The sequence below is a fragment of the Ambystoma mexicanum genome, chromosome 12 (genome assembly GCF_040938575.1).
Source record: "Ambystoma mexicanum isolate Mex_15411 chromosome 12, UKY_AmexF1_1, whole genome shotgun sequence".
Taxonomy (NCBI): Eukaryota; Metazoa; Chordata; class Amphibia; order Caudata; family Ambystomatidae; genus Ambystoma; species Ambystoma mexicanum.
Genome location: NC_090936.1, coordinates 93911804 through 93928655, shown reverse-complemented (window position 1 = coordinate 93928655; position 16852 = coordinate 93911804). Strand labels below are relative to the sequence as shown.

General features: G+C 46.3%; 1 protein-coding gene across 2 annotated transcripts in view; it reads left to right on the top strand.

The window, feature by feature from the left end:
• Positions 1-16852, top strand: part of RELN (reelin) — a 2335047-nt gene that overhangs the window by 198076 nt on the left and 2120119 nt on the right. For both annotated transcript variants that reach the window (XM_069628072.1, XM_069628071.1), the window contains exon 2: positions 11414-11524. In XM_069628072.1, coding sequence (XP_069484173.1) covers positions 11414-11524 — 111 coding nt within the window. The remainder of the gene's footprint in view (positions 1-11413; positions 11525-16852) is intronic.

Below are 16852 nucleotides of genomic sequence, written 5' to 3'. Positions count from 1 at the left end.
TATGCAAATAGGACGAGCACACTCGTGCTCAGCACTTAAGAGGTTTGATGCCACCTTCACACGCTTGAACCTATGAGAAATGGTTCCAATAATGCCAGCTCTTCAAATGAGTCATCAATAAAACAGACACAAAGTAAATTGCCACGCCAGTTTAATGGGCAGGTTTTCTAACAAAGTGGAGCGGATCATCCGGCGATGACCCCCTGCGGACCAATCATTCACGCCTCTCCCTATCCCCCTCTCTTCTCATTGATAGCATTTAACAGCACATTTAGGATGGCCGCCACCTCAAGATGCCACGAGAGACCCTATTAATTTGTATCTGTAATGTACGGCCTCCGTCCCCTCCCCAGTGCGGCTTCATCTTTGGCTTCATCTTTTCACACCACGTCTGCATTATTCAGCACTTCCACTTAGCTGAAGGGTCGATTCGTATTGCTCCCCCATTGCAGCAGCCGTCTCTGTGCTTCTGTGATATCTCCCTGTTGGTAAGATGGACTTCTTTTTTCAAAGGCACTATGCTCGTGCTCCTGGGCGAATCCCATGTACAATAAGTTTTCATGACCCTGTGCCATTTAATCCACCTACTCTTATTTTTAGTGAGCATGTCTTTTCACCGGTTCTTTCTATTACAAACATAGAGGTGATGGGGGAATAAGAACAACTGGACTCATTTGAATCCTTTGCCTTTCCTGGGGAATGCCCTTTCAATAACCAGCTGTAAGAGCCATCGGCCTAACGACGTAGTTGTACAACTGAAAATCCAACATTGCCTGGCTTAACCTAAGCTTGATGGGAAACATTGCCAGCCTATTAGGATGGAAGTGCGTGTGCTATGTTCATACCTGCAAACAGATCACTTCCTGCGCCTTATAAGAGGTATCAACATGGGTGCTCCGTGCATGTGGGAAACTGACATTCATGCTAGCGGGAAACTGACTATAAATGTCAAGCTAGAATCTAATAGCCTGGCATAGTATGCCTGGCTAGTAGATTCACACTTGAAATTGATATCCCGGCCGTATAACACCACACCATTCTTGTCTCCATTTTGATGTCCTCTTCCCACTTTTAATGTTGGTTGCTCCAAGATTGCGGTGTGCATCCAGGGCAACACGGTACTTTTCGAACAGCGTGTGTGTGCCATTGGAGTAAATAGTGATTGGAGATTTCCTTCTGTGCCAGAATCTATGACCCTATACAGGCGCGTCGGGTCACGTTCAGACTGGGGTATAAAACTGCCTCGGCACCAATAAAAAAAGTGGCCCAAGAGAGAGCTTTTTGATAAATGTGATGCAAATTGTGAATTTTAAATAATGTGTATTCAGCAACACTGGTCAAAACTACTAGCTGCATGGTGAAGTAACTCATCAAAGTGGCCCACATTGGCCAAAAAAGTGTCCCATTTTGAACCCAAAGAACTGGCCTACACTAGCATTTTGTGTTTTTTAGGCCAGTCTGAGCCTGCGTCGGGGTGCTGCTCAATGAGGTGGGGTGTCGGTGAAAACTGCTGCGTCCCTGCAGTGAGGTCCTGCCTTCCCGGCCTTAAGAGGAAGTGGTGCTCCTTGCAGTGTATTTTGGGCACCAATCAATTTTTCCTCTCAAGATGCCATCGTGCATCGCCCGCTGGTATGAAGGTGGATGGCCATGTTGTGTTCCGGGTCGCATGGCTCCTGACGCTATTGCAGCAGCTTGTGCCATAGGCGTAGCGCGGCTCAACGCGTTCTGCCATTAAGAGCCATTGCCTGTGCGCCCTGTATTGTATCTCCTTTCTTGCCGTGTCTGGCCTGCCTGACCTTAGCTTGGGAGTACTGCTGACCCTTCCCTGTGCCACTTTATCATGTTGCTTATTGGAATCGGAAGGACTGCAAAGTGGCATCAAGAAAAGGTCCTCTTTCAAGGCCAGAGTGTCAGTGAATCCTTCCATCTAGCCATCCACAATTGTGGCTTCCGGTGCCTTCTTTCATGTCTCTGATCACAGCCTTGAAAGAGATTTGCCAATCGCCAAACTCCTCTCGTTGAGAGCATGTGGCACTCCGCATTTCAAAGCCTCTCGGGCTGGGAGAACGGCTGAAGCGTGGCATGCTCGCCTTGTGACCCAGACAATACCATGCCACATTGGTTCGATAGCCTGGTTCAGCCGACTCGGCTCTCCATCCCTTGCAGACCCCCAGGCCGATTAATTGAGTACCACGAGTCGATAATAATGGTGATGCCTAATAATAAACCGCTTAGATGGCGGAGGCAGCCCACATGATGAAGGGTTATAGAAATCACCAAATTATATTTGCCTGGTATGTTTAGTTTCCTGAAAAGTTTACTACTCTAGGTTTCTTCACCGCTGCTCTGTTTTTAAGTGCAAGACTTATTTAGGGAAGATTGCATCTGCGTCACTCACACTTTATACAAAGGGAGACCCATAAATGCTTAGCATCATTTTTACCATTACATCTGATTGGTTATCGGCAACCATTCCATTGCTTCTTCGGTATCTAGTTCAAGCAATAGTCACATGTGAATTCTCAGCAAGGCAACCACATTCTTGACTCTCCAGCATGTGAACTTTTCAGAAAGAGTGCATAGCTTGGTACCACGCACCTGCTGGCGCCCCCTAGCAAAGAACTACGAGGGCATCAGTAACTTAACTTATAATAGTGGTCTGCGTTGTTAGAACATACTGCTTTTTTCTCAACTTAAAGGTAGGGCGCTCCGCGTCTGTGCTGATAGCCGGGGAGCCACAAAATGCTTGTAAACACTTATAAATACATATTTATTTATTTACAGCGTTTTGCACCGCGCCACACATTATAGTCAACCTGAGGTTCCCAGATCAGGCCTTGAATAGCAGATTCTTACACCCATTGCTGTATAGGCACATTATACATGCCCGATAGATAGAATAAATCAATGTTATGCGACTGAACCGGTGGCGGGCACCCATATCACTCAACCACATTTGACATATTTCATTCCAATGTTAAATCTTGTAAGAACATTTTTTTTTGCATACATATCACCAGCACAGACCGGGTACACTTGGAAATGGAAGACTCGTATGTAGAGCACTTTACTCGGATCTATGAGATTTCCTCGAATAGTTTTTGCCAAGAACAACTTTGTCTAATTTTTTTGGGCTGATGTTACCACTTCTTTTGGCACAAAAAAATGAGGGAGACCCCCGCACCCTCGCACCCTTCTATATACAAGCCCAAACTTAACGTCTATAGTTTGGCCGTAAAAAATCAGCAAAGTTGTAGTTGGGCGTTGGGGTCGAAGTGAGGAATACCCTCCACTACTGTGATTTGCATAGAGCAAAGGCAACAGCCAGTGGCATAGCACAGCTTAGCATTGCTCTACTGCAAAATGTTGGAAGGGACGAGGGGGTTGTCGTTTGAGGACATAAAAAGTCTTCCGGCATAGCAAGGGTGCTACCCTATTGCCTGCGCACTATAAGGGCTGTAGGGGTGCACCTTACACCCATGGCAATTATAGACAAATGCCAAACGAGTCAAACTAGCCCTCATGTTTTTCATGGCATTGCAGCCACCTGGGACCCCTTTGATCAACAACAGGATGAGCGGTAGCCAGTGGCGTATATAAGTGCATGTGCCCCCCCAACTTTACTCCACCTCTACCAGACTCTGCACCTTCACCAGATTCCGCCCCATCAACAAACTTTGTCCGCATTGTATAAACTATGCCCCTTCGCCCCCCCTTGTGTCTCCCATTTTGGCTCAATAACATTACAAGGACGTTTTTAAGGTTCTTGGGATTCGAGTTACTGCTTCCTCTCTATTAATTCAAGCCCGCCATCTTCTATGTTATGTTAGTTGAAAGAGTGTTTTCAGATCTCTGCTGCCCAATATTTGGAGAAGGCAGTGTGTTCTACGGGTGATTGCACTAGAGGCATCTGTTACTGTTAGGAAACATTTAATTTATGTGCAATTTGTCCTCCATATAGGCACCCCCCAAACCTTTTGCTTTTGTGTGGCTATCCTAATCTGACTTTTTCCAATCGAGCCCAGCTTTCAGCTGCACCCCCCCCCAACCCCCCCACCCCCCGGGCTTTTGATCACTTATTATGGGGAAACTGACACTCTCCTCATACTGTCAGTACTGGGAAACATTGTTTCCCTTGGTCTTTGACTATTTTGCCATTTCTTGATAACTTTTTAACAGTGCACAATATACCTTCCAGTACCGTGCCCTGGTGTCCCTTTTTGTTTTATGGCCCTAGACATCCTCAAAGTATGTTTAGGTGATTGTACAAGTGTGCCTGGGATGAGCTGGTGGCAGCGGTTACTTTTCATTATGTTTTACATCTTTTTACTGAGTTAAACCACGTTTGGCTCAAGACTGTGGCCAGGTCCAAAAATGGCCGAGCCACAAAGTCCTTTTTTCTGTCCCATGGCCATTTTGTCCCTTACCTTCACCCAGGTAGAGTAACCTGGGTTTTCCTTATTTGGGCATGCAGCCTCCCAGAAAAAACAATCTCTTTCGCAGGCTTCTGCCAGTCACGTATGTGTGCCCAGGAAGAGGGCTGGGACTGTCTAGTCCCAAGCCACACTACTGGTGCAAGGATGTCTGGAGTGGAGTGCCTGCATGACTGAGACCACTGTGGCCTGTGATTGGTCCACGTCTGGGATGTCTGCAAGAGAGTAGATCTATTGGAAGTCCTAAATATTGGCGCAAAGCTAATCTTGGATAATGGAAGGGGCTCTGCAACTATACCAGGTCGATCACCTGTGTTCTCACCAAACTACAGAAGGTGCCAAGTCTGCTACACAAAGTAACAGACTTGTGAAACTGCCAGAGATGCTTTGGAAGGTTTTGGCACCCTTTGCCCTCTGCTCTCCTGTCGGATCACTGCTTTCTTCTTCAATCAAGAAGTTCTGCGAAGGCGCTTTCACCCTTTGGAGTAGTAGGAACAACTACTCTCGGTGCTCCCTGCTTACCACCGAACGAGCCCCTTCAGACTTGTTCCTGGGCCATCCAGTGAACTGTCCAGCTCTATCTCAGGGTAACCCGCAGCACCGTCGCCGTCTTGAGTGCAGACCCGGGCCTTATGACATTGCTTGCTTGTGGTCCCGTGCATTTTTCTGCCAAAATGTGCATGGCTAGCTCCTCTGGGCCCCGAATTAGGAGAGTGCATAACACTGTGTGCATTCACTATTTCCGCATCACTACCAGGTGGTGTCGGTTGCTATAGTTCCCCTGCTGTTCTGCTCTCCTGTGCCCTGAAGCCAGCTGCAACGGAATGTTCTTCATACCTCCATTGGAAACTGAGAAAAGGCAACTGTCCCGTCATGGGTGATCGTTCTCCACCGCAGCCAGTGAGAGCCAGAGCAACGCGAAACTGCAGGACTTGAACTTACTAGCGACCTCAACTAAACTGGCTAAGTTTAGCCCGGACTGTGCCGAGGGTCGGTGAGTACTTGCATAATTTACTGGTGGCCCCCTGGCACAGCCGAGAGTTTTTTTTTAAGCACAAGTACCCCTCAAAGGTATTTGAACTTGGCTGGGTTAGCCTGAGCTCCATAGCTATTCTCACCACTTGAATACTGCTTTTTCACCAAGGGCAGGTCCTACTCGAATAGTGATAACTTATTCTTCAGTGCCTCAAGCCCCTTCCTGACTTGCTACAGCCCTACAAAGAAGACCCACTTGTTGTTCATCTGTGCGTTTGTACGCACAACTGTACTGTTGAGCACAAGGCTCCACTCGTCTTAGGGTTAGACTCGGAAGTTAGGGAGCGAACTATGAGGGATTACCTATTGCCATTTGTGTACTAAACTTAACCCTTTCTTTGCAGGTTGTGGTTGCAGCTCATAACTAAATCGCACTAGGAAATGTAATGTATATATACTGTATAAGTTAAGGATTTGGTGTGATAATTGTTTTTCGCATTACTAAAGTTACTTGTGTCTATTTGGTACAGCTGACAATAAATGTATAGATATTTTTCATATACACTTGTCTAAGAGTAATTTGTGGTTTGTTGCTGTGTGCTCATTGTGGGCTTCCGATCACTCTCACCTCTCCTGAGACTTAGTCTTGACCGCCTGCCAACCTACCTAGATTGGTCTGGCTTGTCCAGAAGGCTCCCCTGTTTCACTAAACCGAGGGTGGTCTCCTAAACCTCTGCCCACCAGGTCAGAGTTTAGAAATCCATCCTTACAGTTATGGCTAATTGTCTACTTTCGGTTCAGTCCAAAAACAATCTTTTAGAGGAAATGATAAGAGCATGAGCTGTCTGCTAACTGGACACAAGTGAGAGAAGGTTGGAATGAGGAATTTTGGTTTCAATACTAATATCTGGTTTCTCTCACAAATTGCCTGCTGTCACTCTGAGAGGCACCTAGACTGGTCTGTAAAATGAATGCAACATAACTACATTTCTACATCCGGTCTTGTCAAATGGTAAAGTTTACAAAGGAAATACATGCAAGTAGTGCAGGCAGTTCCTAAAATGTTGAATAAATAGAACTCAACCACCCTTCTTACAGCTCTAGTGATAGCAGGGGGCAAAATGGAAATAAGGCAAGTTACCTGCTGCAGCCGATTTACCTCCAATCCCTTGGGCTGGAACGCCATTCAAATATAGCAAAATCACAAGTGAAGTTTGTAAACTCTGCCTGGGCATAAACAGCTCACTAGAGTAAAGACAGTTGGCGAAGGTTCTTGGAATGTTTGGCAAAAAGGAAAGAACAGGAAAACAAGCCTTCTCTGCCTATGCCCCAAGAATATGGAACGTCCTCCCTGTCGGCATCAGACTCGCCCCCACGCTCCTACAAATCAGAAAAGAGCTCAAGACTCACCTCTTCAAGGAGTTTCTCGTCCTCAACACCTAGGTTATTACGTTGCTCCTCGTGTCACCTGACTCGCTAGACGCTGCCCGCCCCTCTCCTCCCCGCCAACCTGTACAGTTGTACTCCTCCTCTGTGCCTCTCTGAATCCTACCTCCCACTGTATATCTGTTCTGCCCCTGAAAAGTGCTGTGTTACTCATCTGTTCTGTTGTTACCTCTGTAAAGCGCTCCGTTGCTTCTCAAAGCCAGGCCCGCGCTCAATAAATACCATAATAAAAGTCCACAGTAAAGATGTTCTCAGTAACCCAGCGCTTTGTCTGCTCTCCACAGCAGTGCAGTTGGAACCCTTTTGGTATGTATATTGCCAAGTGGTTTGTCGGTCTGTAGCAATGCAGTTGCAAGCCTTTTACTGTCTCATTCCAAGTTTGGTGGTAAATCTGCAGAATTACCACTAAAATCATTTACAGTTACCGCCACTGTGTTCTGTGTATTCACCACAAGATTTTGAGTTCCGGTATGATGGTGCTAGTCCCAATTTCTGGAGTCCACAGGCCTTCATGGTGATTTTGGCAGATTACCCGCCAGTAAATCCACTGAATTGTCGCAATAAAGTGGAGGAGTTACCTCCAGCATCACCCTGGAGGTAAATCCTCCACATCAAAGCCAAACTTGCTGTTTGGTGGTGCGGTAAATGCAGCAGTAATTCCGTGACCACCAAATAAAGTGACCGTAACGGAATGACCACCACTTTTTTGTTGAACTGCCAAACTTGTACTGAGGTTCTTAGTGTGCATGATTTCTGTGCAGCGCTGTGTACAATCGGGTGCTAAGCGACTGCCATGATATGAACGTGTCTTAACTATTGTAGATTTCTGACCATATGCTTGTGAAGTGGTTATGAGGCGGTGCACAGCATCAAGCCTGTAAACCCTTCACTAGCAAGAACACAGTACCTCTTGTGAGCTCTTGTCTGCACCGACTCACAGCCAGCAAGCTAATTATAGACCCGTTTCTGCAGCGAGTGCTCTGCAAACGACCTCTCCAGGCTACAGGCCTCCTATTCTTTGAGGTTTGGCCACCAAGCGTCTTCTTGCATCCAACGATTCAAACAGATGCCTCTCCCATCCCCCACACACATTATTTAAATAGTTGACATATAACGCAGGCGTCTTGGCCTTCCATTCACGTTTTTTGCCCACATAACTTGACGAGGCTTAGCTTACGGTCTGTATGGTGACCGTATAGCAGGACATTTGGCGAGATATTAAACTGTCGGGCATGTCAAGGAATAGCAGTTTTAGAAGTTCTTTTATTTATAAGAGACATTGGGGACCTTGCGAGACGGGCAAATAAAGAGTAAGGTGGAGAGTAAATGGGATGTGTGAGCAAATAGTATGCCTGGAGAGAGAAAAAGCAATTGGGAAAGCCAACAGTTGTATGATATGCAATAATCAAAAAAGAGTCCATAGGCACCCCTCTGCGAGAAGGAACACGGCCCATTGACCTGTTCTTTGGGAAGGTAGCCACTCGAGAGACCGCAGCCAAACTTTAGCTCACTGTACCTTTCACAGAAGGGAAATAGCCATTTGCATATCAGTCTTTGTCCTGCTTTGTGATGGTTTAAGGGACTTAGGTTTAGTCACCCTAACCTTCCTAGGATCATCCAGACGTGGACCCCTTGCTCACTGTGCTTAGAGAGGCACAGCTCCACCTCACTGATGAGGCCCAACAAGTCTGAAACACGTGTATGGGGTTGCTGTTGTTCAGAAGGGAATTGCCAAAGCATTTTGGTAGCGGACTGCTCATGTGGATGGGACAATGACTGATATGCAAATGGCTATTTTCCATCTCTGAAAGGGACAGTGAGCTAAAGTGTGGCTGCGGGCTCTTGAGTGGGTACCTTCCAAAAGAACAAGTCAATGGGCTGTGTTCGTTCTCGCAGAGGGGAGCATATGGACTATTTTTTTATATGGTTTATGCAAGGGGCTACATAGTTCTGCGTTTCAAATAATGACAGAACAAATAAAACAACGGAAAAATGCCTAATAAATCATGACTCTGTTGGGAATAAAATATTAAGTGATACTCATGAAAATATTGTTAAAGTTATGTTAAACAGGAGACATTTAAACAACTGGGACAAAATATGAAAGGTTTTTTCATAAGATCAATCAGCCCTATATTGGTTCTGGGGAAAATATTGGTTCTGATGAAAAATGATGGTGAACAAGTGCCGTGAACTCGAATTGAACTGTAAATTGAATTGTAATCCAAAGAAATTGGGAAAATTGTGAACAATTTATGGAGTGTTTTGTCCCCTGAGAAAGCCTGAGGTGGGCGAAACATTTGCACATGCCCCATTGGGTCAATGTTGGCGTGCATAAGAATAAGGAATAACAATAAAGAGGTACGGACATAAGGAATGTCCATTTAAGTATTCGACATTAATTTATTTTGCGTTTGCGAAACAATTAATTCAAGACTGAACGCAACGATACCCGACTATCACATGCTGTAGTTGACTTAAGTAGTTTGCATTGAATCACTGAATCATTGTGTACAAGATAAATAAATTGCCACCTCAATGTGTAAAGAATGTAACTTTTGGTGGTCAGATGAAGTGGGAGGCCCTCTATATGTTTTGGTGATTATAGGAGATTGGCTGGTATTTTTTTAATCCCTTTATTCAGTATGGAGTCAATACATTGAGAGGTTTGGATACCATGTTAGCTTACAAAAGCAACACACACAGGATTTTTCATAGATTAGGCTAACTCCATATTGTTTTGTCTGCAAGTTTTCAAGACTTCACTGTTTGCTACCTCGGGTAGTATTAGTACAACTGAAACAGAACTTTCATTTATAAGGAAGAGCAGTTGGAGTACAAGTGCACACAAGAAAGGAAGAAACATGTTTGCATTTTATGATGATGTGTCAAAGGGAAATGTTTATTTAGTGAAACAAATTATATGATTTATTTTTGGTCTATTAATTTCAAAAGCATTTACAGTGTATGTGAGGAAGCTGTAGGTTTTGGTGCATTTACAGTGGATGAGAGGAAGCTGTAGGTTTAGTGCATTTACAGTGTATGAGAAGAAGCTGTAGGTTTAGTGAATTTATAGTGGATGAGAGGAAGTTGTAGGTTTAGTGCATTTACAGTGTATGAGAAGAAGCTGTAGGTTTAGTGAATTTATAGTGGATGAGAGGAAGCTGTAGGTTTAGTGCATTTACAGTTTATTTGAGGAAGCTGTAGGTTTAGTGCATTTACAGTGGATGAGAGGAAGCTGTAGGTTTAATGCATTTACAGTGGATGAGAGGAATTTGTAGGTTTAGTGCACAGTCACTCTAGCAATCTATGAGTTTTCCCTGAAATATGTTTCCCCAAATCGACTCCTGCGGACCCCTGACTCTTCAAAGCCCTCCCTTCCCTCTTCACTGAATTGCTTTAATCGATTTGGCTCCTTCGCCTGCTGCTTCTTACTCAGTGAGGGCCCCTGTCCCCCAGTCTTCCCTACCTCCCCCACAGCCCCTCTTGATGTGGGCCTCCGCTCCAGACCTCCCCTCCACCTGCTGCAGCCTGACACCTACCGTACGGCCACCCCACTCACCTGTGCCCTGACCACACCCCATGCACTCAATGCATTGCTGAGACCGCCCCATGCCCTTGAATCACACTCCCACCACCTTCCCTCTTCCTCTCCTTACCTGTTCCTGCACCTGTTCCTGCACTGTGCTCAATCGGCTTCCTGCATCTGCATGCCGTCCGCTGGTCATAGGAAGCAGACAATGGTCCCCTTTCTATGACTACGTTTTCGGTAAACAGAGGCGCTGGCAGGACATCAATCTGATTACCCATATTCACTGAGGATGGATTCGATGAATCCATGTTCACTGAATATGGATAAATCCCACCCTTGTTATAGAAGCTAGCTACCATCTTGTGGATTTGGCTCAAGTCAGAGAAGATGCCTCAGATATATACAATATCCTTAACATCTTGACCAACTGAGCCTTCATGCGGAGGGTCAGATTGAAGATGCATCTCAATATGTTCACTTTCCTGTGCGTTGGCAATTATAGCCCTAAGGATGAGAGGATGTTACTACAAACAATTGGGGGGTCCGATAATGGGAGACAGTTATAACTTCCATCTTCAAGTTGTTTGCGATGGACCAGTTGACATTTATACATTCTAGAATGAGGTGCAATCTGAAGTGCCAGTGTCCGCTACTATTTATTTTTTTATTTATTTTAATTGATTATTTATAACACGCTTAATTAATACCCAGAGGTTTCTAATCGCGGACCCGGTATCGACCCTGTGTTGCTCCGCATCGTCCTGCTTCCAAGGCGAGGGTGTTGCCCCTGAGCTATCCTCCCGAAACTATCTGGTGACTTAAACCAAAAGCCATTTCTCTGCAGCTGCACTTAAGCCTGTCGCACTGTAAACAAAACTAATGTATATAAAAAGACCATGTGGCCCATAGTTTCTACTGACCATATGTCTCTGTTCTGTAAACCTTCCAAAGAAGTAGTTGTACAAACGCTGGTTATATTAACTGCTTCTAGACAAAGCACTGATTACAAATGTTTCTTTTATTCCAGTGACAATATCAACCAGTACCTTTTTCGACGGCCTCTTGGTGACGGGACTCTACACATCTACAAGCGTGCAGGCATCGCAAAGTATAGCTGGGTCAAACGCCTTTGGGTTTGGTAAGTAGCATATGACTGTGAGCAACGGATGTCTTCATACAGTTGAGGCATGCTAGAAGCGTGCATTCTTTTGACATGTTCTTAAAAGTAACTGTTTGGAAATGGCTATCGGGGTTGTAGAAGTTAATGTTTACCGTTCTACTGTAATAAAAGTCAGTCTTGGAAAATAAATTTGTAAGTGATCAGTAGTCTAAGCACAGGCCTGCAAAGCAAAATTGCAGCAAGAAAAAGGCACTTTTTGTGTAGCAAGTTTTTGAATGACTGAACACATTTTTTGCCAACAGTGCCAAAGGGTCTTTTTTAGGAAATCAAGTCTAATGGTTATTCAAAATGTATAGATAGTTAAAACCTTTCTCCATGCTCTGGATAAGCCTCCTAGACACGAATAAGTAGGTAGATGAGAAAAATACTCAACTTCGATACAAGGATATTTTGTACAACCAATGCTTTTAAATTGAATTTATTGAAATCCAATGTGTTGGTCTATTGTAGAGTGAGTCAGGCTAGAGGGAAGAATAGAGAGAGGGAGTCACAAAGTTTGCGAAAGAGTTCCTGCAGAAGGACAAAAAGCATCCAAGTGGATGTTTAGGTCTCAGAGGAGGAGAAGTTGAGCGCTAGAGGCGAGAGGAGGGATCAGTCCGCTCAAAAAGGAAGAAGGCTACCTTGCCTGCCAGCCGATAGATAGTGGCCACAGTGAGAGAGAGGGCAGGAGAGAGAGAGCCTGCAGACCAGGATTCAAAGGAGTAGTCGTGCATGGGAATGATAGAAGCAGGGATCCACTCTGGGAAGATCAAGGCTACACCCCCACCAGGGCGGTTGGTTCTGGGCACGGAGAGGATCTTGTAGTCATCAGGAAGGAGAGTGTCAAAGCTTGTGAGAGAGCTGGGCGTGAACCACGTCTCGGTCAGACCGAGAACATCCAGATCAAGTTCTTCCAGGAGACGGCAGATGTCAGCGGCGTGTTTGACAGCTGAGCGAGAGTTCAGTGGCAATGTGGAGCAGGTTGCCCCCTTTGAAGGACTTCCGTCGAGAGTTACAGGTCAAAAAGGGTACACCCTGTGGAAGTGTTGAAGGTGCCCTAGGATGGACGGAGGAAGGAGGAGAGGGCAAGGTAGCCGGACAGGAGGAGGTGGGAGCCAGAGGGGAGGCCGGGGAAGCAGCAGAGACAGCTGTAGAGAGATGCCAGAGGAGCCAGATAGGGGAAAGAAGGGACAGCAGGAGAAGAAAGGAAGTTAATAAGGTGTGGGAGGCGTCTATCAAAAAGGAGAAGGTTGGCCTGAGGACCTTAGACCAAGACGGTGCCATTCAGGTAAACATTAATGATGATCTTGGAGGAGTGGGAGGGGGCCAGGAGGGCCTCCCATCAGGTGCCACCATTAATGGGAGAGAGAACAGAGACCATATCAATGCCTGAGGGCTGTTGTGCACTTTATAAATGCAAATAAAAAAAATAAAAATATGGGGGGTCCATAGGCGTTCAGAGGGAACGACAAAGAGGATGTCAATAAGGGTCTGTCTGGAGAAGCACTGGTTAATTATTATTCACTCCAGATCCGCCTGTTACTAAATAAATCACATGTATGCCAATATATGAAATAAAAAGAGACCAACTTCTTGACATGCCCACTTTTTTCAATCCTTCGATGGAGAAACATTTTGTGTTCAAATATTCTTATTATAATATTAACATAATATTGAATATTGTTGTAACATTGGATGTAATAGTTTCAAAATAGGACCAACAGGAAAATAGTGAGCATAAATGAGGAAAACTGATGAATGAAAAAGAAAAGTATTATAGATACAAGATCGGAAAAGAAGGGAGTTAAAAAAGAAATATTGTCATGAATTTGTATATGCAACAGGATACACGGGCTCTAAATAGAATATGTATAAATGGCACTAGTTAATAAATATGCAGATCATGTGTATTACCTAAATATGCATTACAAGAATAAATGTAAACACTTAAACCTCTTCATAAATAGTTAAATACATGTCACATGATAATAAAGAAATCACACATAAAGCTAATAATTATATCATGCACTTAAAAACATTAAATAATACCATAATTCTCCAGCATTGGATCTTTCATGGATTCACATGCTTAGAATATTCCCCGTCGTCAGGCTGGGAATCCCCGGTACATTATATAGACCCTTTCCCGTAGGAAAACTTTTTCGACGCTATGCGTCCTATCCACCTCGTTTTGTATCATGCGTGCCCGCGCCGTCAGGACGCCATGATATAAATACAGGACCCGCCCTCGCGCTCCCTCAGATTTCAACCGTCTTTCAAAGTAGTGGGATCCTCGTGGTTACTGCTAGTCATAATTAGGTTGTATTTCGCTTCGGCGACGTTACATTCTGGAAAAAATATGTCCGGAAAAGCTTTATTTCGTCCTTGTGCGACATGTGGACTCAAAAAAGTCTATGGAGGTGATGCCCACATGGATTGTATCTACTGTCTCCACCCGCACCACACGGCGGATACATGTGAGATATGCCAGGGTTTCTCCCAAAGAACCCTTAAAGACCGAAAAAGAAGGTTGGTCGACTGGCTTAACGACGGAGCGGGTGCCTATCCGGTATCAGAAGTTGGCTCCACGGCCTCCAGGAGCAAGTCAGAACCTCCCTCGAAGAAGGTACGGCCTGTCGAAAAACGCCCTGCGGACAAGCATACGGAGAAGCATGCTGGGTCTTCCTCATCACACAAAAAGGCCTCCTCCTCCTCATCCTCTAAGACGGAGAGGCAAGCGGCATCAAAATCCTCCTCAGGGGACCGTCCTAGGTCTTCCATGAGTCGAGACTCTTCAGCAGGGAAGTCGGCAACGAAATCAGCTACGAAGTCTAAAGGCTCGGTGCCGGCTACTTGCTCGTCGACCCCGGTGTCGCTGATGATGCCTATTACTATTCAGGCAGCAGCGGTGGGGATTCCTTCGTCGACGGTGACTCAATCTATGGCCTGGCAGCCAGAGGTCTGTGACCCGGCCCCCCCTGAGGTCCTACTGCAGCCAGACACGGCCTTGTCAGTGTCGTCGGTGGACGGAGAATGTGGCATGGTTATGCAGCCGTCGGACTTCGGCTTACGGCCTTCCAATACGTCGACGATGAGTGCGAGTGGGGGTGTGGCCCCTCTATCCTCGACGTTGCTGACCCCCCAGACGGTTTTGTCTCTGGATGTGCTTAATACACTTCAGAAGCTCCTGCAGCGTCTGGATACGCAGATCCCTCAGCCTGGCACTTCATCGTTGATATTTTCTGCACCTTCCGTCGACGAGCAAGCTCAAGCAGCTCGCTCGACGACCAGAAGCCTGTCGGCCTCCCAGGCGGTGAAGGATCGTCCTCGAGCGCAGGAGGAGGGTGAGCTATCGGAGTCCGATTCTATACGAGGTGACTCAGGGTCGGACATTTCCCTGTCGCCGTCAAGAGACCCAACATGGAATTCGGATGTAGAGGTAGAGTCTACGAGGAGCCAGGCACAACCATCTCCTCCGGATGATGTGGGAGCCTTCCATGCAATGATGGGAAAAGCGTGTTCCGAGTTCGGCTTAATTCCTGAGGAGCAAAAGAAAGACTGTTTTCTTTTTGATCACATGGGTCAAAGGAGGAAATCGGTATTTGCCATCCCAATCCTGGACCACGTGTGGCAAGAAGGCCTCAAGACGATGCGTCATCCGTTCTCGGAACCGGCTATTAAGGGGCGTACTGAGAAAAAGTTTAAAGCTCCGGAGTCCACTCCAAAATGTCTAACATCACAGCCTCTGTCAGACTCTGTGGTATCGGCGGCAGCGGCTAGGAAGGCCAGAGTACAGCAAAAATGTTCAACCCCACCAGAAAGCGAGGCCAGGAGGCAGGACGCCTTTGGGAAAAAGGTGCTCTCAGTCGGCACCACGACGGTAAGAGCAGCCAACTCCCTGGCGATTGTATCACGATACGATAGGGAGATGTGGCATAAAATAGCCCCTATCCTAGAACATTTGCCGGAAGAACATCGAAAAGCAGCCATGTTGCTAGTACGAGATGGTGAGGAGGCCTCGAACCACGCAATTAATATTGCGGTGGACCTAGCAGAGGCTGGTTTCAAACAAATCAATCATGGCGTAGTACTGCGTCGACAAGCGTGGCTCAAATGTACTACTTTCAGACCTGAAGTCCAGTACAAAGTCCTAGACATGCCATGCGAAGGAGAACATCTGTTTGGAGACAAGGTAGATGAAGCCTTGAAGGGGATGAAAGAAGACACGGATACCGCTAGGTCTCTCGGCGCCCTCCAGACAGGTAGAAGTTTTCGCTCTTTTCGCCCCTTCATGGGTGCTTCCGGAAACTCCCGCTTTGGAGCCTCTAGGGACCGTGGATTTAACAGGCCCTCATACTCCTCACAAGGTTACAGACGTGCATCCCAGTCGGCACGTAGAGGCAGAGATTATCAAGCCTCCAGAAGACGCGGCTCGGGTCCCTCGTCGACGAAGGACAAGCAAACCAGCAACCAATGACGGCCTTCGGAACGTCCTGGGGGGTCGAGTCTCTCATCATATCGACCAATGGAAATGCATCACCACAGATCGATGGGTTCTGGACACGATTCGCATGGGTCATGCGCTGCAATTCAAAAACAAGCCTCCAAGTCTTCCGCCAGTGTTTTCGGCCCAGCCCCACCTTCGAGTTCTAAGACAAGAGGTGGCGCTTATGCTGCAAAAAGGAGCGGTAGAACGGGTTCCTGTGGCACAGGAAGGACAAGGAGTTTATTCCCGGTTCTTCGTTGTCAAGAAGCCAAATGGAAAATGGAGGCCCATTCTCGACCTGAGGGTACTCAACAAATGGCTAAAGAGCTCAAAATTCAAAATGCTAAAGCTCCAGGAGGTTATCAGGTCAGTGCAACCCATGGATTATCTGTCGTCGCTAGACCTTCAGGACGCATATTTTCATATCCCAATACGTCCACGACACAGGAGATATTTAAGGTTCGTCGTCGGGCGAAAGCATTTTCAGTTCATGGTCCTCCCGTTCGGTCTCAAGTCCTCCCCCAGGACGTTCACCAAGTGTTTGGCCCCTATAGCGGCCTATTTAAGGAAGGACGGTCACCATGTCTATCCCTATCTAGACGACTGGCTGGTCAGAGGTTCGTCCATGGAACAAACACGAAACAGTCTGGGGGCCACGATGTCCCTCTTACAGGAACTGGGCTTCGCGATAAACTTCAGCAAGTCCTCCGTAGAGCCTTCGAGGACCTTGGTCTTTCTAGGAGCGGAGTTTCATACGCACACAAGCCTTGTAAGACCATCCAGCGAAAGGATACAGAAGCTACAAAGCAAGGCGTCGGAAT